Here is a 23,228-nt window from a genome sequence, read left to right as displayed (position 1 = left end):
CCCAGAAAAGGCAAACTGTTTTGGCTCAGAGAGCTCAGGATTTGCAAACAGCTCACATGGCAATTATACTGAAAGCAGTGAAATACTGGCACAAAGAGAAAACTGACAACTACCTTAAAATCAAAGTTTAAAGCAATCTCCTTAAGTGGTGCTTTGAGCCTTCCTGCTGGTAAAACATTTCTGTCAGGGTAATTTTATGAATCATATCATGGCAGGACACAATTTTCTTTGCTTCATCACTGCCAACTTTATTATACAAAGACAAGAATGCTAATGCTTAACAAACTCTCATGGGAGTGCTACTTGTAACATGTTAATGAAATGGTGCCTGTGCCACAGAGCTGCACATCATACTGAACATGTGATCTGATTTGTGCTAGAGAAATATTCTCAGAGACTGGCACATAAATAGCTGGCCCTGAAGACCACCAAGCAGTAAAGCAAAATTAAGTTTCACCACAGCAACAGAAATGCAAAAACCAAGTTTTAACTGGACAACTTAAGCAGGTCTATTTTCGTTTTTACATAAATCAATGCCAGAAAAAGACCACACACAGTCTTACCTACACAGAAAAAGATAATACAGCTTTTTATGCTGAAAAGCTACTGGTGGGACTCTACAAGAGAGAAACACTTTTCCAATATTTAGAAACCATCAATGTCATTTATGAGCTACTTGCAAGTACAGGAAAACCTCAAGATCCTGCCATCCATTACACAAATTTACTCTTTTGGGTCCTTACAGAATGAGGAGGATTTGGGAATATTTAGCAGAAAGTAATAAAATCCGAAAGATTTAGACTGTATCTAAGAAAACATCCTGCCTCAAGCTGCCATGTTGCACTTCCTCCAGTTTCCTACCTGTTTGTTTCAGTAAAAATACCTGAAAATACTTGGGGCAAGGTGGTAGAAGCTGGCCAAACAGCTGAAAGATGGATCCAATACAATCATTTTCCTGCTGACTCCCACATGTCCAGGACTCACAGGGCACACAGCAGTGGAACAGTGAGGCCTCCTGGTACTTGCAGGTTTGGTCCAGTCCCTGCTAACCTGCCAGTTCAGCATGGTCAGCACAGACTGACTGGCCTCTGGGTGCCTCTTGGGCCAACTCCTTCATGTAAACTCTTTATGGGCTCTCTTCCTTCTAGCCTGCTTCTCTGCACCTTCTCTCCCTTCCTGGAAAACAGGTTCATCTGTGATGTTTCACTGTTCAGATGCAAAGAGAAACAATTAAAATAGAAACTAGTTCTTAATATACAGAAACACTGCTACATGTGATGGAAAAGAACATTTAACAAGTATCAAACTTTTTTTTTTAATAAAACTGAATTTTATTAAACTGCAAGAAATGCAAATATGGTGATAGATTCAGATCAGTGTTTGTTGGGCAATCCAAAAATAATGACTGACACAGGTACAATTCCCTGCACAATCCTTTAAGTGATGATACCATAAAGCCATTAGAATCAGAATACTGACACCTTAACGTACACTATTCATACAGTGAGCAAGGTTACAGAGAACATTACATTAACAACAGAAGGCATTGTTGTCTTTGCAGTTCTTTAAACACCAGGACATTGAACATCTCCTTGCTGAAATGGTTTAGATGCATAGGCCACAAACAGATATTTGTATCAGAGTTCCTATAATTACACAAGTCCAATTGCATAACACAAGTCTGATTTACCAGCAGGGCAATCATCTGCTGGAAATTATTCCACTATAAATCAGTTTTCATTCATATAAACTGTCTTGAAGTGCCAAGTAAACATTTAAGTATGCAGAACATTAAATATATTTACAGGTTCAGTGCACTTTAAATTCCTCAGTAAGAGGGTACTGAAACAACAATAAAAAAGGAACTTTGCTTCAATGATTATACTTGTGATAACACAAGTAGCTTGACTTAAAAGAAAAATTGCTATCAGCACATTAACATTCTTACAACAATTTCATGAACGTTTACCAAAACATCAAAGTAAAAGAATACTTTGTTTTCCTTTACAACCAGTGCTTATCAGGTGAGAATCAGTAATGCTGACATGTGAGAGGCTCCTTGTTACTATTAAACACACAAAGTACAGAACTCTACCACAGAATCCCTTTGTACCATGTCTGAACTGTGTGTACAATCTTGGATGCTTCAATAGAAAACATGACCAGCTATAAATAATACTAACCAGCACTATTTTTCATTTAGCATCTAAATAAATTCAGATTGCTGGACTTTCAAGATTGTGAGGTTACTTCAGGAAGAGAAGACAATCTGCTCAGACACATTTTCCACATTTGCTGCTGTGATTTAGTCCCTCATGCCTTGCTGCAGTTCCCAGGCATGCACACAACACAGCCACATCCCTGCAAGTCAGACCTTAGATGAGTCATACCCAGGCTATAAATAATTAGAAGTAAAAATAAATGGAAGCTTTCCCCTTGTGAATTTTCATGCACAGGGATTTTGGCCAGATCAAATTTATAGGGTAGACTGGAAAGCAATGAACATGTTCACTAAACAAAAATCAAGGAGTCAACATGTCCACAGCCAAGTGCCCCCAGCTCAGAGCTGATCCACGTGGAACTTCAGCTTAGACATGCACAAATCCTCAGTGACTGTCACAGACCCCTGTGGAAAGGGAATGAGACTGAAATCTGGGGCAGAAAGAACTGCAGACAGGAATAACCTGAAGGGCTTCAGCTGATCCCCCAGGAGGTGCTTCCAAACAATTTCACATGCCTGACTCCTACCAAAAACCTATTTAGATGTTATCCCTTCCCTGGTAAACATCAAAGATCATGGGAAGTGTTTTCCTCCCTAGAATCTTTTAACTGTTTTAAAACCATGCATTTGCTGCTACATAAGTTATTTTATATAACCACCAATATGGGTCTTGTTGCCAGCAGTGCTAAAAATAGCTTTAGAAAAATTATCAAAATAAAATTAAATAACTGATCAAGTCTGACCTCATAATGGAAATATGTTTTCTTCAAAATCATATTTAAGTAGTTGCCATGAAGAATAAGTGTTGGCATCTATAAAAGCTGTGTAATAAAAATAAATACTTTCAGTCATTTACAACAAAATTAATATACATTTCACTTACACAGGTAACAATACTTTAATGTACTGTACAGTCCTGAGCATGTTTTTGCAGGGGTAATTTAGGTCACCATTTTCCCCCAACAAGTCCACTTGGACATTGCCAGCTGGAAGAAAACTTTTAATACTTGAAGAAGCAGTATCTTAGTTTAGCTTTGGTAATTATCTGTGCAACTGTATAAATCTTTGACTTGCTTTCACACACCAAATAGATTAAGGCAGGCACTATTGTTCTCAGGATTCCTCCATCACCTTCTGACACTGATAGAGCAAACCATCTGGAAGAGCAGCACAAGGGGACCTGAACCACAGGGCCAGCATCCCTGAGTGAGTACGGCAGTGCAGCAGGCAGGGCACAGATGGAAGGAGCTGGCAGGCCAGGATTCCCTCATTACCTGAGAGACCACAGGGAAAAATGCAGTAACAATTAGCAAGCAACAACTGCTATAGCAGACTTCACAGAAAATGCATCTGTCACACTCCATGTCTGCTGTTTTCCCCTCTCTTACCTCTGTGTTCCTCATGGAACACATCACCACAAATCATGCCAAAAATCCCACCTTTGTCACACAGCTTCATTCCCTTTTTGTGCTACCCAAAACTCTTCACAGTGCAAGTTTTCTCCTTTGTAAAATCCACTCTTTGCTGAACACTTGTACCTTTACATCACCTTCCCACAGACCCCTGAGTGAGGCAAACAAAGTCCATGGGACACCAGTCCCTTGTTCACCATGCTCCCAAACATTCCCTCCCTAAACCTGCAAGATCCTCTCTTCCATGTACTTGTTTTCCTGGGACAAATTATCCTGTGAGCACCCCCACAGTGTACTTTCACTTACCTATAACATCAACTCTGTGGAGTTTCAGCTTCTGTTGCAATGTATCCAGGGCTGCTGAAAGGGAATCTTGGCAAGATGACATTTTTATGTTCTGTTTCACATCATTGGAAAGAGACAACCACAGCTTCCCAAAGTCTTCTGTAGTCATTTCCATTGGCCTAAAAGGAAGTTCACCACATTTCTTAGCCAAACAATATTTATAAATCAGAATATCTTTGGTTTCAAAAAACCCTGTATATGGAAGCAACTGGACAAGAGAGCACAAAATAAGTAAATATGTATTAGTCTAATCAAACCCTCCTCTTTTCAGCTTAACATTTAAAAAATGTTTCTATGCCTTGCTTTAGATTTCTAAATTAAAAAAAAATTAATTTTCAAATTTCACATTAAAAGAAAAGTCTGTTGGACAAAGGACACTTGTTTTTTCCTACTCCTAAAATAAATGCAGTGTTCAAAAACTAAAAGAATGAGCTTTCTTCTTCCTCTGAAAAGTTGTCAACCTTTTCATAGAGTGTTCTGGTTTCTGCACACAAACCACTTGTTTCCTCTTGACATGTTTACATTATGCCATATTTTAAAGCATCATGTCATTCTGTTCTCTGTTCTGTTAGTCTCTTCAAAAACAGTTACAGTCAATATTCTCCCTGCATTTGTACTTCTTGCTGGAACTTCACCCCTTTTTCACAAGTGTAAAATAACCCTTTATTATCTTTACCAACCATCTCAAATTTGAATTAGCTGCTCAAGGTGAAACCTTATATTTTCATAGTCAATACCGAAATCATCCTGCCCTTGTCTAACACTGAGCTGTATACAAGTGTTTTTAAAAACTGCAGTTTATTCTATTTACCTGATGAAGTCCATCAATGATAAAGTTACTGAAAATTCAAGGCAAGTTTCCATCTCTGACTGGTAACTAACAGAGGCAGGAAGAATTGCCTGTGTACAAACTTTGTTCATCTCACACATTTCTGGCAATGTTCCACACTTTGAGCTTCAATTACAGGAAACTGGGAGGTGGCACTCTCCAAAATCTGTAGAATGTCATAAAAGAAATAAAGAATGTAAGTAGTCTTGCTGTCAAGTTGTGCAAGTGATTCAGATACAGCTATAAAACCGTGTAAGTGCCTCTTATTTCTGTTGATTTTTCTTGGAGTATTTGACAAGAGAACAGAGCCACCATATGTCAGCCCTCATGAAGGACAAATCAATCACTAACACCTACAAACATTCTATGGGATACACAGCACCAATGAAATTGATCTCTGACAATTGGCTTCTCCTAGCCCTAAAGAACTGCACCAGGAACCTGAATTCTGCAGCTCAGTCCCAACAAATGAATATACAAGCAAGCAGCATCACATCAAGCTATACACTAAAGCAAGAAGTTGAGAAAACATCCCTAATAAAAAGGAGGATTTCTAGATTACTCAGCAGGCCCTGGCTCACCAAACAAACTGGTAACAGAAATTCTGTCCATGGTGGTGGTCTGGGAGGGAATTTAAGTGAATTACTAGAAAAATCTAGACAAGAGATGCTCACTCTCTATCAATGCCAAGACAAGTTTGATTCAACTCAGAAATGGAAAGGAAAGGGACTCCATAATCAATTAGCAGTGCCTTGATTAAGTAAATTCTAAAAGAAACAATCCACTTAATTCTTGTTATCAGGTTGCTGAGTTGTTTAATAATTCTGTGCTTCTTTTAAGCAAAATCTGGGGATAGATCAATCAATTGGCAATTCCTAAATATCTTTCCAAATATTTAAATGAAGTTTTATTTATGACTATAACATGCCCTTACCAATCATATTTAAATCCCAAATGTAGCCAATGTAAAAAATCTGCACTCTCAACTAAATGCATGAGAGTGAACCATGACTGATGTCTTTGAAAAAAGAATTGAAAGAAGCTATACAAATTTGGTGTCAGGAAAGCATCATGTCTGCCTATCAGGTAAATACAAATGAATGCACAAGCACAGTAGCCACACTCAGACAAAAGAAAGCTACACAGTGAGGTGAACTCAAGTCATACCACTCCAAGCAGGGCCAGTGAGGTTTGCATTTGGTTTAGTCTTTGCATTCAGAATGGAAAAATCACACATATTCATTACACAGAGGCAAACAAAATCAAGGTGAACTGAAAAAGTGAGAGGCTAACTTTTATAGCCAGTGACAGTAAGTTTATAGTGAGGTTTCTTTCACCTCCTTTTAAAGCTATGTGTAACAGGTGTACCACAGGGTTTTAAGGAAATACTTTGGAAAAAGGCATGGCTACCGCATTAAACCAAATATTGCATAGTTAAATGCAAGCAAAAAGCAAGAAATTCCAAGTGAATTTAAAATATAATGGAAACAAAGTTTCTTACCTGAAAGTGTTCTGTTTCTTCAAACACTAAGTTCACAGCATGAAGTGCAGCAGTGCTTTTATTTGAAACAAAAACAATGAGCAACAGAGAGTCATCTGTCCACACCTTACATAAATGCAGAGCTAAGGCATCACTCTGACAAAGTCCCACTACTTCAGAGTGAGGAAGCTCTTCAAGTTCTTCTGGTAAGGAAGGGACCAATGGTGTTTCACTGGCACTCTCACACTGAGCACTTGAAGAAGGCTGAAAAATTTCAATATCGCTATCAGCAAACAAAGATGACTGTGACAGCCTGTTAGCTGAAACTCTGTCATCCAGCACAGATTTTCTGAGGGACTGAGGTGTTTCAAATGTTAAATTATCTTCTACAATATCTGAAGAAGGGGAGGCTTTCCTTAACCTTGTGTGCATACTTCCCTCAGAATCCTCCACATTAATAGGTACTGTATCAAGTAAGGGACCAAAATCTGAAGCAGCACTGTTTTGGAAGACTGATGCCTCCTCACTCAACTGCTGAGTTTCAGTTATCTTTGATTTCCTTTTGAACTTCTGAGTAGCTGTGTCTGCTTTGCCCATCTGAAAAGGAAAGAGAAAAAAAAAAATGGGTGGAAAAGTTCCTAGCAATCAGCTGTGTTACTGTTAATACCATGCAGTGAGGAGGTGAGGAAGGACCAAGGAATCTAAACAGATGACAAATACAAAGAGATTCCAAACATTTTAATGGATCCAGGGGCTTGCTGTGTCTCTTACAGAGGACTAAATTAGCTTATAATGCATGAATGACTCAAGATTCTCTTACCTAACTAAAAGCTCTTCTTAATAAAAGACTAAGCAAAGGCAGTCTCTGGTAACCAGTGCTAAGTGCCAAGATTTGAGCTGGCTAAAACAATGCCAGTCTTAAAATATTACCTAATAGTGAATTCTTTTATGTTCCACATACTACCATACATAAATTTAAAATGGTCTTGACATAGGCTGTCAAAGTCTAGCCTTACATCCAAATGAATAGTGACAGCTCTACAAGGCTGGGTCAAGGAACAGTTGTTCAGGAAAACTAACACTAAAACTTGGAGCACAACATGTAAACAGAGGAAAGCTCCAGTTACCAAATCAGATCTGCCTCAGAGGTTCATCAAGCTGTTTCAGGTTTCAATAAAATATCACACTGCAAAAGCCATTCTCAATAGTCTTTCAATGACTTGGGGGGGTGGGGTTGTCTTATCACTAATTTGATCTCCATCTGCATACAAGTATCTATAATTTCCAATAAGAGCATATGTAAACTTTGAACTGTTAAATCTCAAAAGAATCACTCACCAGGCTGACACCAGCACTTGCTCCCAGCCCGATGAACAAAGTTGATGCTAACTGCTGCTTCTCTTTGTCCTCCTCAGACAGGCTGGCACCTTGCTCAGGCTGCAGTGCAGGAGGTTCCCCCACCTGCCCTGCTAATAAGCTGCCACAAGGCACTGGTTGTGGCTCGTTTCCTTTCCCTGTTTTGTTTTCTTTCTTTGGAAGGTAACCTTCTTTTCCCCACAGCTTGCGTACTCCCTCGAGTTTCAGAGTATTTGTCCTAAAAAGGCAAACAAAACAAAGCAGGATCAGCCACAGGAACATGTTCATAAAAACACGCCAACACTCAAACACCATTCACTACTTTGGTGCTTTGATAGATAAGAGTGAGCAGTAAAATATAAAGATTCTGGAAAGGTTTCCTGCATACCAGTTTAGCAGAGTATAAATGAAGTTATTAATTTGTATGAAACTATGGATATGGAATTAATGTGTAGTGCACTAAAAATAAAAGGAGCATCTTATACTGCAAACCTTAGCCTCACTTTTGTCTTTAGAAATAAAAAAATCAGAAAAAATAATAAACAATGTAATCATCAAGCAATCCTACCCCAACATTACTGCATTAACTATCACCTCAACTGCAGTCTGTGAAGAAAGAGGCAGAAGAGTCTGACCACAACAGCTGTTTTCCTACTTATTACACAGATGCCCCCAGCTGATTTTCTTCTTATGTGATAGAAGTTTCCAAGTTCAATTGCACCCTTTCTAATTTCATGCAATGAAGCAACAAAGACCCATGATAACAACAAGAACAGAAGCCTAAACATGCTTCACTTCAAACACAAATTAACTCACTCTTTGTGCCCCGTCTCAGCACTATTCCCAGATATATCAGAGCCAAAAGATAAACCAGTGGGGGACTGTCTGCCAGTGACACCAGATGAGGACACACTTGAAGCAAAGGATAATCCATAAGGTTCAAAATTCAGTGCTGCAAGACAGACAATTTTAAAATTACAAGGAGGCATAAAAAAAAGTAAGAATTAAATCTATATTTCTGAAAAGAGATATTCCTGTATTGCTGGACTTCTCAGGCTTTCACTTTAATAATCCCCACAAATTTCAAATCCTCTAGATCAGCAAGGATTACAGTGAGACTTTCTCACCTACAGAACAACAATCTATATACATCAGCTAGACAAAGGGGGAACTAAAATCTAAGTTGAACTTAGCTCTTGTCTACAGACAAGAGCTGTGTTGAGATACTATTATTTTAAGAAGATCGATTAACTGTACACTTTAATTGTTAATACTTCTCAGGTAATTTACCAGTATTAAATAAATGCAGTGAACTGTCACCTTTTTCCTGAGAAAGTTTCTCCTCTTGTCTCTGGTGATGAGGCTTATATGGTGCTGCACCATGAGCGAGTCCCTCAGCCACAAACCCATCCAGAAAAGATAAGGAAGCATCTACCTACACAGAAGTTAAAGGAATGAAAAGGCAATGAAAATATTTGCTCTATGTGAGCCAGATGTTACCAGAAGAATATGGTGTCTTATCAGCAAATCAGGACCTTCACGTCACATGTCCCTTATCTACCAGTTAAGATGATATATAGACAGAATCTTTTCCATCATTTACTGTGGAAATTTCATGGTCAAAATCAATGGTTTTTAAATAGGAGGCAAACCCTTTGAATTCAAAAGCAGTACTGTATCACTAAAGCAGGCCTACCTCATCTTGGAAAAAAAGAAAAGGCAACTAAAAATAAACCAGTGTATGAAATGATAATTTTGCTAAAAGCTACTCCAGCTTACTTAACTAAAACACCATGGTTCTTTATCTTTCAGTACAGAACACTATGATTCATCCCATATGCCTGAAGAAGTTTCTGAAAACTCACTTTAGGCAGACTTGCATCCAGTAAGAACTGCAAATACCATTCATTTTGGAAACACCTTTTCACCAAAATATTCATTCCCCTGGACCACAAAGAGGTTCATGAAAAAGAACCTGGAATGTGTCTTACCACCAGGTCACTGCAACTAGCATCAAATGGAAGCAAGCTTTTCATCAGTGCTTTGTCTTCACACAGATGCTTCAGTTCAAAGGCATATTGTCTCAGGCATGTATCCAGAGAGCTGCTGAGTTCTTGGATTATTTCATCCACTGTTTTTGAGCAGGAAGTGTGTGATGCTATCTTGGTGACTGCAGCCATTATCCATGCTTTAGTTTCAGAAGTAACAAAAGTCTTCTTCAGCAGGCCGTGCAGCTTTGTTAAAATAACTTCTGGATCAACATCTGTAACAAGACTGAAATATTCTCCCAACACCTATTCACAAAGAACAGACAAAATATGCATTTAGAGCAGTGCTCTCAGTTTTGAAACTGGAACAGAGTATTGAAATAACACAATAAATCCACCTCACACTCAAGAAGCTATTATTTAAACAGAGATTATTTTATCCAAATTATTTCTTTACCATGTTGTGTTTCATATGTCAAAGGGTTGAAGTGACCTTTGTGTTCACCACGACAGACTCCAACATTTGGCTTTTTAAAAATCAAATAACTGTCTTGCAAAGAAATATAACTAGGCCCTGACAAACCACCAGCTCCTCAAACTGCAGCCTCTCCCTTGGTGGGAGCTGAAGCTTCCCCAGTATCAGACAACACCAGCACAGCACCTGGCCAGTCATTTGCAGGGCTACAAGAGCATTTCACAACCACATCTGGCTAATTTGGATGAAGACAGAAAGGCTCTCAGTATGCAGCCAGATTCAGGTGGCTGCCCACCCATCCCTGCATAAAAGGGAGCAAGTCAGCTTTGCCACAAACCACAAGTTAACAGTCCTCAGTCACCAAAGAGGTCACTAAAATCGATGTCAGCATGTTAGCTTGACTTCAAGTACAAGTGACTGAAAATTAAAGTTTAATAAATATTTATTAGAAACATTATCACCTTTGACAGCTTCCTCAAATCTGTGTATGGAATTCTGACCTGTGTCTACCTTACCCAGCTCATAACTTGAAGGAATTTCTGTGGATACAATTTATCTTCCTCCTCAAGTAATGCCAAATAGGACTGTACTGCATACATTCGTAGCTGATGATCTTCTTTTTCATCATCAAATCCTAGAAAACAGTACCATTTCTGTGAAACACAAATAACATATCCTACCAAATATTTCAAAGTACATTTTAAGAAAAGAAAAAAAAAACCCAGATTAATAAGGAACATGTCTAATTCTTCAGAGCATGTGGGGAGTTACCTTCAGCCAACAGCCTCAGGAAGTTGTTTGGGATATCAGAATGCACAACATCACCTCCAACTGAGAACACAGCATTCATTGTCTGGATGAACCACTCATTGTTAGGGGCATATGTGTCCAGATGTTAAGGAATGAAATGCTAAGGCATAACTTTTTCCTTCTTTTTTAGTCTATTTCCATAGGAATGGCCATTGTGATCTCCCCAGTAAGTTGGGGATCTGATGGGCAAATATCAGCTCCATCTAACCAAAGAGGAAATATTCCTGGATCTTTTAGGAAGTGTTTCCTGGAAATCTCATGAAAACTGGTGATCAGTTAGAAAAGCCTGAAGTTACTTTGTTGAAACAGTTGAGTTTATGCAGGCCTCACACATTAGGAACAATATGTTCACATTTGTCCTACTCTATTTTAAGCTCACACTTGTCCTGTACTAGGCTTCCACATAATCTTTTGTTTACCCAGCATTACTTGATCAATGATAAGAAAACAGTGTTTTTCAGCAGTGCTTTGCTGTTGATTTACAAACTTTACAAAAACATTTTGAAGCACTCCACATAAATCCTCACTGGTTTTTTAATATATTTAACTTTTGATCAGCCTTTGTTAACTTTGAAAGTTGGCTTTTGCCTTCTCTCAGATAAGTCCTGAAAATACAGTTAATGAGTGGAAATTTTTAACAGCACAGAAATTTCAGAGTTATTGCATTTGTTTTTGCATACAGCAGGACAACAGAGGTTTTTTTAGTACAGTACTCCATGCCAAGCACTGCAAAACAGGATGATAAGGCAGCTCTCTGTTATCAAAAGCTTACAACTGAAGATATCAGACAAAATCACACACAGAAATCAGGCAGTGGCAGGTCTAACAGTAATGCACATCATAAACCAAATCCTTAATCATTACTTTCATCTTTTATGGCATTTTTAAAAATCTTTTCTTTATTTCTATCCAAGTGTGCTGTTCTTAAAATCCATACACCAATGAGAGTTCTATCAGGGAAGATCAGTCCCACAATTACAGAACAGCTCTTCAAGTAGCACTGAGACATCTCTCTCTATGCAATGGTATAAGGCTTCAAAGTTGGAATTTAAAACACAAGGTTTTAATGCTAAACTCCGAAGCCAAAATTTGTGTGCAACTAGTTTCTCTCAGTGAAACACAAGAAACACTGTAGTCATTATTGTATGTGCTTTCTTTTGCATTTGAAAGGATGGGAAGCATAGCTCTAACACTTCCTACTTCACAAGATCAGGAAAGATGCTTGATAGGTATCACTGCTACAGGTGCCTGAGCTCTGACTTCAAAGTTTCAGAAAAATAAAAGGATATTTCTCAGCTAGTTCAGAAAAATAAAAGGATATTTCTCAGCTAGTTCTGCTATTTTGCCAACTAAGCTGATGATTGCATATTCTTCTTGGCTTTCTTTTAAGTAGTCAAGCATTTTCTGGACTATGACAATTACATTCTGCCCATTTGTAATCCTGTAGAGAAGCTCTAAGGTCTGAAAGAGAAAGCACAAAAAAATTAATTGGTTCTGATGACTCAAAAAAAGCAGCAGCAAAACAGCAGCTTTAGTACATCCAATTGAGCAACCATTCTTAAATTAAATACACTGCTTCTCTACACAGTTTGCCACATTAGCTGTGTTTTTAACTGTTCTCTCACAATTATGGAAACATAAGACTTTTACACAACTCATTTTACAAAACTTATCCCCCACCTTACAATCACCTAAATTTTTGACATTTAGAAATTCACTGACCTCCCTCTTAATAATGGGATCTGGATGGTCCAGACATTCAATTATTGTCATCTGGTGCTGAAGTGCCAGGTTTGGATCCTGCTGGATAACATAGGTCAGAGCCTTTAAACCTGGAATGGAAAAGATTGCAAGTGATGTAAGGCAATGCTATCACTAAGGCCAAATTAAAGACACCATAATGAAATCAGGCATCCTTACCTAAGTATTTCAAATTAATTTTGGGTGACAAAACAAATTTTCCAATGCACTTGGCAGCCTTTTCAAGTAATTCCGATTTGGGATGAATGGTATAAATTGTTTGGACACATTCAAACAAGATGGCTGCAGGAGGAGAAGACACATAATTAACGTGTATTGAATACTTCTATAATCCAAAATTTTTAACAAACAAACGAGCTCAGTGTTCCTCAAGGACTGGCAGTGCTATCCCACTCCCACTGAATCTAACCAGAGAGTGCCATCTGACATAAGGTAAAAGTCTATCTCCTTTGTACATACATGTTTTAATTAGCCCCTGCAAACAATTTTCTGTCCTTAAAGTTCTTCCAACCTTGAAGTCTCCTACAGCTGCTCAAGGCACTGGACTGGGACAGTCTTCAGAAAGCCAACAAACAACTATAAAGGATTTGAGACAAATTATTTTTGGTAACTCATATAATTTCTTAGCGACTACAGCCAAAATCATCTCAAGAACATTCTTGAAAAAAAGAACCAATGAAAAATTAAAACAGAAACAAAACCAGAAAAAAAACCAACAGCTTTGTACAGTTGTTTGAGAAAAATCTAGAAGTAAACTAACAATACACAAAAAGTAATTACTCCTTTATGGCAACAATTTGGGCAAAGATTCAGACCAAGTTAGTCTCCCAAGTTAATTAGGGCTTAAAATCACGATGCTGTTCTTGTAAATCAGTGACTAACTGAACTGTCCAATAGATAGCCCCTCTCTTCCTTAGCCATTACAGACTAAATCTAAAGACTAGCACACAACAAAACTGTCCTGTAAGAAACATGCCATAACCAATGACTCTTTATAAGAAAGAGCAATCACTCAGAATTACATTTTTCTTTTGTCTGGGATTATCAACTACAGTTTTATAAAATGCTTGCCATAGGTGAACAAAAACTACTTCTATGTCCTTGTACAAATCATGATGAACTGCCCACTTTGTCCTCTTAAGTTCTCAAAACAAATTTAATGTTTATCTCTTGGCATGTGCAAATAGCCTGTATTAAAAGTCAACACATCTCCTACTAACTTGTATGTTCTTATCTAAAAGAATAGAAGCAATCAGCTGAATACTCTAAACATCTGACAGATGCTTCCTCATTTATTATTTACTAAAAGACAATACTTCCCCAAAGCTGCCCTTTTTATGGAAGTGAGGCTTACACAATGCTTTACAGCATATGTATGATGTAGGTGTTAGACATCTACAGCTTTGAGCCATGTTCCTTTTCTGTTTCACCCCTCACTATTGTTTTAACAAAGTGTCAATTTTCTTTCCATTGCATTAGCACACGGATTTGGGCACATCTACAGGGCTTTATTTAACAACAAAAAAATTGGGGTGGTAGGTTTTCTTAGTAGTGAAACAGCTTTTAAAGTAGGGTTCTAGATCATCAAAACTGGGATTTTGGGGAGGCATTCAGACCTGGGGAGGAGAAGACAAAGAAAAAAGACAAATAAATTGCTCAATTTTTTAGCAGGAAAAAAGTTAACAGTGCAACTATTCCTTTTGCTTTGTAGTAGCAACAAAACCAGCTTTCTCTACTGAGAAGACAAAGAACTTCTACCAAAATGAACCTTCTGCTAGGTTTTAGGAATTTTCAATTGAGACATGTGCCAAAGACACCCTTCCACAGGCAGCACTGTCACTGAACTCTGGAGGTGTAATGTTTATTAACTGTGCCCAGAGGGGAAACCCTACACAGCTGCAAGGAACTGACACTGTCTCTGCACACTATTGCTTTTCTCAGGGCAGTGAAGAGAAATCAAAGCATTTCTACCACAGAGATGTAGCAGCAGGAATTTCTTTTATTGCTTTTTTCAACTTAAGCAATGTCCAATAAAAGCTTTCATGAAGCAGCTGACTTTGTGTATTTAAGGACAGGGTCAATGCAAACACAGGATAAAGGCTTTTGAGCCAAAAAGAGTTCCCTGTTTATAGATGTGTTTTAATTCAATGATAAAAAATTAATGCTGTACAGCAATGCATCACTTGTGCTACTATTTACTAGTTGGACACTTGAGAATACAATTAATGTTAAGACTATAATTAGATTTTTCAAAAGTACTGTGTAAGTATTTTAGCATAATCAATTACTCATTTTCTATCTTTTCAAATATTGATAATTACATAAAATAACCTTACCCACCATATGTAATATTATGATTAATCTCTGCTCTTCTTAAAGATTCATCTAGAACATCATACATCAATTCACTTGTCCTATTTAAGAAAATATTTACAATTAATTGCACCACTAATAAGCAGGTAGTCTTATTTTGCCAAACAGTTCAGAGCTATTATTGAAACCTGTAACACATTATTCATATCCACAAATTTGCTATAACACAGAAGAGCTCTACAACATGATCCTAAATGGAATTTAACAGGATGCTTGAAGCTTTCAAAAGAAACATTTACCATATTACAAGAAGAAAAACACTTCCCTTGCTGCTTGCACAAATAAACAGGTCAATAGGAAAAGGATCATGGACAACCAGGTCCTAACAAAATGGCAGCACTCTTTTAAAATAGCTTTACTCCAGCTCTTCACTGTTATTTGGTAACATTGTAACAGAAGTCCCAGTAAAATTACATTTTAATCATATTACACAACAATCAATTGTTTATACAATCCAGAAGCTAAGAAACTACTTTTGCAGAAATTAATGATTGGTTAAAGACAAATGTGCAAGAATTTCGAGACTGAAAGCCTCTTACAGTCTATGAGGTGCAGGCTGTTACTGTACTTCAAATTATTACTTACAGAGAAAAATCTGGTTACCTTGGATCATCTTTTCCCAACAGCCCCAAAATTCTTAAAAGCTGAATTTGTAACCATGGTGCTGGCACACTGTGATAGTTGAAGTCAGCAGAGAGCTTTCCTCCCACCACCTGCTTCAGGATGGTTACAAAACTCCCAGTCAAGTCCTTGTATCCAGATGAGTTTTCCTACATAATTAAAATTAAATTCAACTCAAATATTTCAATACAACAATTCAAAAATAAAAACAATCCACAACTTGAGTAAGATCAAAATACCTACACTGACTGCATCATTTCTTGAAATCTGACTTCTGCTCTCAACCCTCAGCACCCATATGCTCTTCCCTTTAAGCCTATGCTCTTTTCTCACACATTTGCAAAGGGAGCAGGTGTAACACATTTACAAGGAAATTTCCCTTTAACCCACTGTAGGACTTAGATCCACTAGCTAAGGACCCAGCTATGCTGAGCATTCAGACCCTGAAGAAGTGGATTTGCCCAGTTAAATAGAGGATTGGCAGAAACAAATGTAACACTTGACTGTATAAATTAACTTTTCTAACTACTACAAGTGAGTTTTTTTCTGCAAAACCTTTGTAGAGCACACTGTGTATTTAAAATAAAAAACACAAAAATATCTCCCAAATTCAATTGTGCTTCTAATTCTTTGCCTACCTTAATCATTTGCAGATAAATATGCAAAGAAGCAGCCATGACTCCAGCATCCCTGTCACACAAAGCCTTCCTGAACTTATCGTGGATGTGCTGAACTTGATTAGGAGCAATGAGATAGAATTTGTATAAAGCTTGAACAGCTTTTCTTCGGATAATTTCCCTGAAATGAGATTGACACTTCACAAAACAAGTGTACTTGAAGTACTTGACTATGCAAAAAAAAACTTGCCAGACCCCAGATCATGATTTGTAAAGAAAAGAACCCGTGTTTTACATGTTGGTAAAATGACTTTGCAAATACCACCTAAGCAAGGAAGTGACAAAGCCAGCTTTAAAGCCTAGTCAGGATGGATGTCAGATTGGTGATTTAAAACAATGTCCACCAAATAAACAATGAAATAGGCCATGACTCAAATCTGTTGTGGTCCAAAAAACACATGCAGCTCCAAAAAATACACATCTAGAAATTACTGAATTAATTCATTCTGCAATTCCCTTTTCAATCAATAACTACAGCATTTTCCTCTCTTTGAGAAAACTGTCCCTTCTATGGGAAAACTTTGCTGAAAACTGTCCCTTCTATGGGAAAACTTGGCTGAAAACTGTCCCTTCTATGGGATATAGTAAACTACAATTCAAACAAATCAAGGGTATCCACAGATATACCTTTATCAGTTTCTCTAAAGACCTTTATGAAAAAAGTGTCAGTGAAGTTCAAGGATCTGGATCTGTTTCCCCACCTACTCAACAAACATTTCTTCATGCATATTGGTTAAAAGGACTCCAGCAAATAAATTCAATTACATTCACCTATCCACACTGGCTATGAAAAAATTTGCTATCTATTCAATACTATACTGTAAATAAATGAGACAAGAATCCAAGAAAAAACACAAGGAGAGGATTAATTTCTAAAGGTGATGACTAGAAAAGACCAACTGAGAGAAGAAACACTAGTTTATACTAAAACTATCTACAAAATTAAGTTATTCAGCTGTACAAGGCCATTTGAAATTCTGTAATGAACACCTACTTAGAATGCTGAAGCTTGTCTTCTATTAGGGGCAGAACAGCTGGAATCATCTCCCGTGGAAAGATCTGGCTGACAACAGTTAATGCCATGCACACCTCTACCAGGTTAGTGCTCTGCAAGTCCTGTGACATAAAACACAGTAAATTTTTCTTTAGACTTTTAAATTCTGCACAGATATCCCCCAATCTTTCACAAGCAGGCTGGACCTACCCCCCTAGAGGCCACCCACAGCTAGCATCCTGCTCAGGTTTGAGAGGAGCCAGCTCTCACTGAGCTCACCAGGCTCTTCTCCTCCACAGGAATGGGAACAGGCAGCTCCTCACACTCTTCTTACAGAACCACATTTTTATTTTATAACATGTGCAACATTAACACACAGAGCTACAATCAATTTTTGTTTACTGAAATGACTGCAAAAATATCTTGAGTCCCTGTCTGGATCAGGGAGATTAGTCACTTCCCACAGAATTCAATAATACTCTCTCTACTGCTTTTGATTTAGCCAAAAGAATTTTAAAAAATGAGCAAGCTCAATAATACTGCCAATTACCTATCTGTACATTACAATATTACCTACTTCCTAAGAAGCAGATGCAAATTACAAGTAACATCCTGTAAAACTAACAAGCTCACTCTGTCCTAAATACAATCAAATATAGTAGGTATGGTTCACTGTAACCTTAAACCAAAAAAACCCAATGGATGAACTTATGAAGACTACAATTACTTTTCAAAACAAATTAAATGTGTGAGATTTCTAGCTGATATAACTTGCTTGGTTCATCTCTCCCAGATAAGTTTCAGTCCTTATTTGGTTTAATTCTTAGTGAGTTTCAAGCCATATTTTTAAATATTATGAAAAAGTTTTCAATCACAGCAACAAAACAACCATCACTTTCAATCTGTAATTTCTGGGACTTTGGCCTACTGCAGTAAAAAAAGTAAACATTACACAGAAAGAGTTATAATAAGTCATAATTGTTCCATGTAAGAGACATCAGTAATAGATTTTCAGTGGTACTCCAAAATGTATTTCCATTTTCTGTCAAAGTCATCAGATGAGTTCAGAGAAGGCAACAGACACTTGCCATCAGCTAAAAGCCAAAGCTAACACTGCAATGTGCGTGCATGGCTCCTCCTGGAGTTGAGAATGTATATAACTGGTACATTTATAAAGTACAGTTTATGGCAGATCTCATCTGGAAGAACTTTTAAAAGATGGCTTCAAGAGCAAGAACATCAAGATCAAATTAAGAAGGCAGGGAAAGCCATTTCAGCCTGTCTTTGCTAATCAAAGTAATTAGATGTTGTGTGACAAAATGGGAAGAATTGGTCCAAGTTTTTCACCCCACAGCCCCCCCCACCAAGCTGCAGCCAAAGTTTGTTACTTCCCCACTGGCTCATCTCCTGGCACAGGGAAACAGCCTCTCCTGTGCCTCTAAGGTTTTCTTTCTTCTTTTTTTTACAGAAGCACTATACCTTCACAACTGTGTTCACAAGTAGAAGCAGCAGTTCATGATTTTCATGTAGAAATAGAGAAACTGCCAAGTAACCTGTAAAAGAAAGCAGACTTCACTACTATTTTCAAGCAATAAACAACTTTATGACAGAAACTTTAAGATTGTCTGTAACACAAGAAGAGTTAATTCAAACAGTTACAAAAACACAACAAAAAACCCCTGCTGGATAAAAGTTGCTCCTGTTTTAAATATCAAGACTCTCATTTTCCAGGCAAATCCATTGCATTTAAGTTGCAGTAAAGCTCAAGAAATAACAGCTAAGAACTCGTAAGTTGTGAGAAATAAGAGACATTACAATACTTTTACAGCTAAAGAACAGTCAAGAGCACCAGTCTATTATAAATCACTTCCTGGAGAACTAATGTCTTCTCTGTACAGGGAAAAGTCTATTACTTTTAGACTACACAACACAAGTGTGCTTCCCTATAGCTGTTCTGTTTTCTTTCCAAATAATAAAATTACTCTTCAAAAGAATTTTATATTCAACTTGGAATATACAAAAGTCAATCCAGCATCCTATGCCAAGAACTCCTATGTTATTTTCTAACAATGAAGAAACCATTCCAGAACCCAGGAAAAGAAATGTGCCAGCAACTTTTTTTTCTCCAAGGCCCCTCCAACTTTTTTTTCCTCCAAGTTTATAGCCACACTGGCAGGAAAGGAAATCAATCTCATGACATTTCAAAGAAATCTGAAACAGCCTTCAAGATTTCTCTGGGAACTTCTGCCTCTATGCTGTAAGGGCCTCCCTAATTTTGCCTCATTCCCTACAACTCTTTCTAAAATAAGGAAAAAAATCCTACCAGCACCAAAACAGAAAATATTTGGAAAAGAAACCAGATCATGACAGAAATTCATTTTCGGCTTGATGTGTTTAACAAATATTCTCTTAAATTATTTGTTTACTGGTGCTGCAGTTCAAAGCAATAAAAGAACTGATCATCCAAAATAAATTCATTTCCCTGCCTTCTGTGCTGCAAGCACACACAGAGCACCTCACAAGCCAAGGATTTAGATAATTCCAAAAGGTAACAAACCACGAAACAAGACCAAGAAAATAGAGGAACATTTTAAGTAGGTTGTATTTGACATGAATTACAAATCCTGAAAAACTTTAAAACTGGGAGATCAGTAAAACTTTGAGAACATTATAAAGGCTACAGCTCCATGCACATACCAACTCTCTTCTCCAGAAGATTCCCTTGCTGGGCAAGTTTGATTGCGTGGATGTATCCAAAGGAAGACTCGTAGCCCAGCATTTCACAATAGATGAGTCTCACCATGCATTCTTTCATCAGTCTCTGAAATACCAGAAAAAACTTACTGAAAATTTTAAGTCCAACATGTTTTATGCTCTTCTTCACTGCTCTACTGAAACAGAGAACTTTATCTCATAGAAAGACGTGAATTCAAGCCTTTTCTAAAATCTCATTATTCGCAATTTTTTCTTTGCCATGAACTTCTGCAAAGCAGTGTTAAATTTCTGCTAAAAAGGCAGAAGTCCTCCTATTCTACCCCTAAAAAGGTTCTTATTTTGATTAGTATGCAAGTAATCAACAGCAGATTAATTATGCCTACATAAAAAATATTAATTATGTGAAGCACTATGATGATCACACCTTACTCCTCAATTACTACCCGGACTTGGGATGGTTTCTCACTACGTGCAAGATAAAATTTCATTTTTCCCTTCAAAAATCCTCACTCATGGGACTGACATATGTATTAAATAATTCAAACCAGAATACATCATCTCCTGAAACTCAGACATGACAATAGTGCATGCAACAAAGCACAGCTTCTTAAAAAGCACAAACTAATTGTAAGAGCAATGTCAGCCTGCAAAGAGCATTATTTGATGGAAGCAGCTCATCACCTAGCTTTGCTGTCTGCACTACTTCAGAAACTACAGAATGACAGTAGGGTCATATTGTTACAGTTTATTCACATCCATCAGAATCGGTGTTCTCACTGTTTTAACCGTGCTGCAAAACCATATGTATTGGTACTTTTTAATGCTGACGATTAAATATCTATAATGCAGATACCCTGCACATCCACCTGTGATAGAGTGAGAACACTCTGTCCTTCACCTTTGGTGTGCTGTTCCACAGCCTGCAGCCACTAACAGAACTTACAAGTGTTGTGCTGGGGGCTGAAACTGTTGCTTTCAAACTGGTTAGTTCCTGCTGGATTAATTTTTCTTCTTCCTAGAAAAATTAAACTTGTTTTAACCTCGCATAGATTTCACAGGCAAAACGTGAAAGAACCAGAGGAGACACGGTCACTCAGCGCTGCCCCACACTCAGCGTGTCCCTCTCTCCGGGGCCGTGCCCGCCCGGCCCGTGCCCAGAGCAGCAGAACGCGGCCACCCACAGACACGGGGATTTATCGGGGCCTTTAACGTGGCCGAGGGGAGACGCCGCGCCCGGGGCCCCCAGCCCAGCCCCGCGCCGGCTCCCCCGGGGCGGGAAGGGAGAGGAGCCCGGCCCCGCAGCCCGTACGTGCTTGGAGGTGAGTGCCGTGATGCTCCGGATGAGGCTGCCGAGCCGGGAGGAGGCCGATACCCTGCCGGGGCCGCCGGCACCGCCCGGGCCAGCACCCGGGTCGTGCTGCCCCAGCAGCCCGGGCAGGGCGCTCAGCGTCCGCTCCACCACGTCGCTCATGCCGGACCCGCCACCCCCGGAAGAGCCGGGCCCGGGCGGCCCCTTCCGGGGCGGGGCGGGGCGGGAGGCGGGGCCGGCGCTCGGGGCGGCGGGGCCGGAGCCGCCCCCGGGCCCCGCCCGCCGCGCGGCTGGGCCGGGAGGTGGAGCTGGAGCCCCGCGATCGGAGCGGGGCGGCCCCGGCGGGTGCGGAGCCTTCGCCAGCGGCGCTGCCCTGAGGGAGGAGGGCGGTCTGCCCGCGGGGCTCCCGGTGTCAGCAGCACGGAACAGACTCTTCAGCCGGGTGCCAATGAGCGGTGGGTGGTAGCTTATCACAGAACCGGTTCGGTTCTGACCCCAGTTTATCACGGGATCGGTTCGGTTCTGACCCCAGTTTATCACAGAACCGGTTCGGTTCTGACCCCAGTTTATCACGGGATCGGTTCGGTTCTGACCCCAGTTTATCGCAGAACCGGTTCGGTGATAGAGACCACTGAGTCCACCAAACACCACCATCAACTAGACCATGGCACCGAGTGCTACATCTAATTCTCCTTAAACCCTTCCAGGGACCGTGACTTCACCACCTCCCTGGTCAGCCCATTCCAATATCTAATCACCCTTTCTGTGAAGAAATTCTTCCAAATGTCCAATCTAAACCTCCCAATTATGAAAAATATTATTCTTAAAGAGGGGGTGGGAGCATCAGGAGGTCCATCATGGCTGAGAGGCTTCAGAAGGGCTGATCTGAGGTGATACCCATAGCCCTGGTAGCATTTTGTCCTCTTGGGAAGGTTTTCACTAGGAAGTGAATTTCAGTTCAAAGGTGGTTTTTGGTTTTGGAGGTACTTTTTCTGGAAAGGGTGGGGAAGAAACTGAAACAATCCCTTCCAAGCTATGTGTTTCCAATGAAAAGGTATCCCTCTGTCTCCTACATACATCTGGACAGAAAATCATGCTGAATTTCAAAGCTATAAATTGATTTATTATCAGAAAAAGATAAAAGCTCAACAGGAACAAACTGGGATCACTATTTTTAAAACTATTAAAAGTGGGCATTTCCTTGAAACTAAGATGAAAGATATGGAGTGGTAGTTTTTAAAGTTCACTTTACAAAATGATTTGGTTAAGATATCACATTACATTGTAGAAGCATGAAAAACTTATAAGCTTTGCAGACCAAAAATGTACATTTAATAAGCATAGGAAAAGCTGCTGGTAAAGTTGATGGAACTTGAATAAATGCTCAAAACACACTAGCTTTGGCCTTTTTTTTATTATTATTATTTTTCATGGTTCTAGAGTCTTAAATCCTTCTCTTTGCCTTAGGTGGTGTATAAATAAGTGCTGTGTGTAAAATGATTCATAGAGCACAAGCCCTCAGGTGTTTGCAGGGTTAATTGTTGATGATTGCATTGAAATCATGAGGACTATTCATAGTGCACACATATGTGCAAAATACATGACTTAAAGTCAGATGATTATAGATACACCTAATGCCTTCCAACACTTTTTTTTCCTTTTAAGCACTGTGTTATTTAGTATATCATTTGTATTACATGAGATAGAGAAAGCAAATCCACAGAAGTAAGGAATGTCTACCATCTAGGCATAAACTTGGCAAGGTGGCTTGTTGTGCCTTTTTCCTGCTTTCATCTGCCTTCTTTTTTCATCAGCTAGAGGGAAAACTTTGAAGTGTGGTTATAAAACAACTGCAGATGTAA

At 38.9% G+C, this 23,228-nt stretch overlaps 1 protein-coding gene across 1 annotated transcript; it reads right to left on the bottom strand.

Annotated features, from left to right (window-relative positions):
* Positions 1–1,420: 1,420 nt before the first annotated feature.
* Positions 1,421–21,528, bottom strand: AP4E1 (adaptor related protein complex 4 subunit epsilon 1). The gene is given in 22 exon segments (XM_036389821.2): positions 1,421–3,495; positions 3,940–4,097; positions 4,790–4,901; positions 4,904–4,973; positions 6,309–6,884; positions 7,626–7,881; positions 8,460–8,595; positions 8,964–9,078; positions 9,635–9,937; positions 10,622–10,740; positions 10,878–10,990; positions 12,238–12,377; positions 12,639–12,748; positions 12,837–12,959; positions 15,018–15,091; positions 15,654–15,820; positions 16,310–16,469; positions 17,343–17,464; positions 18,822–18,895; positions 20,040–20,163; positions 21,001–21,072; positions 21,367–21,528. Coding segments are annotated over 22 exon segments (3,447 nt in total). The 3' UTR covers positions 1,421–3,334.
* Positions 21,529–23,228: the final 1,700 nt, after the last annotated feature.

The sequence above is a fragment of the Molothrus ater genome, chromosome 13 (assembly GCF_012460135.2).
Source record: "Molothrus ater isolate BHLD 08-10-18 breed brown headed cowbird chromosome 13, BPBGC_Mater_1.1, whole genome shotgun sequence".
Lineage (NCBI taxonomy): Eukaryota > Metazoa > Chordata > Aves > Passeriformes > Icteridae > Molothrus > Molothrus ater.
Note: the sequence above shows the minus strand (reverse complement) of the source record. Positions and strands in the feature narration are given on the sequence as shown.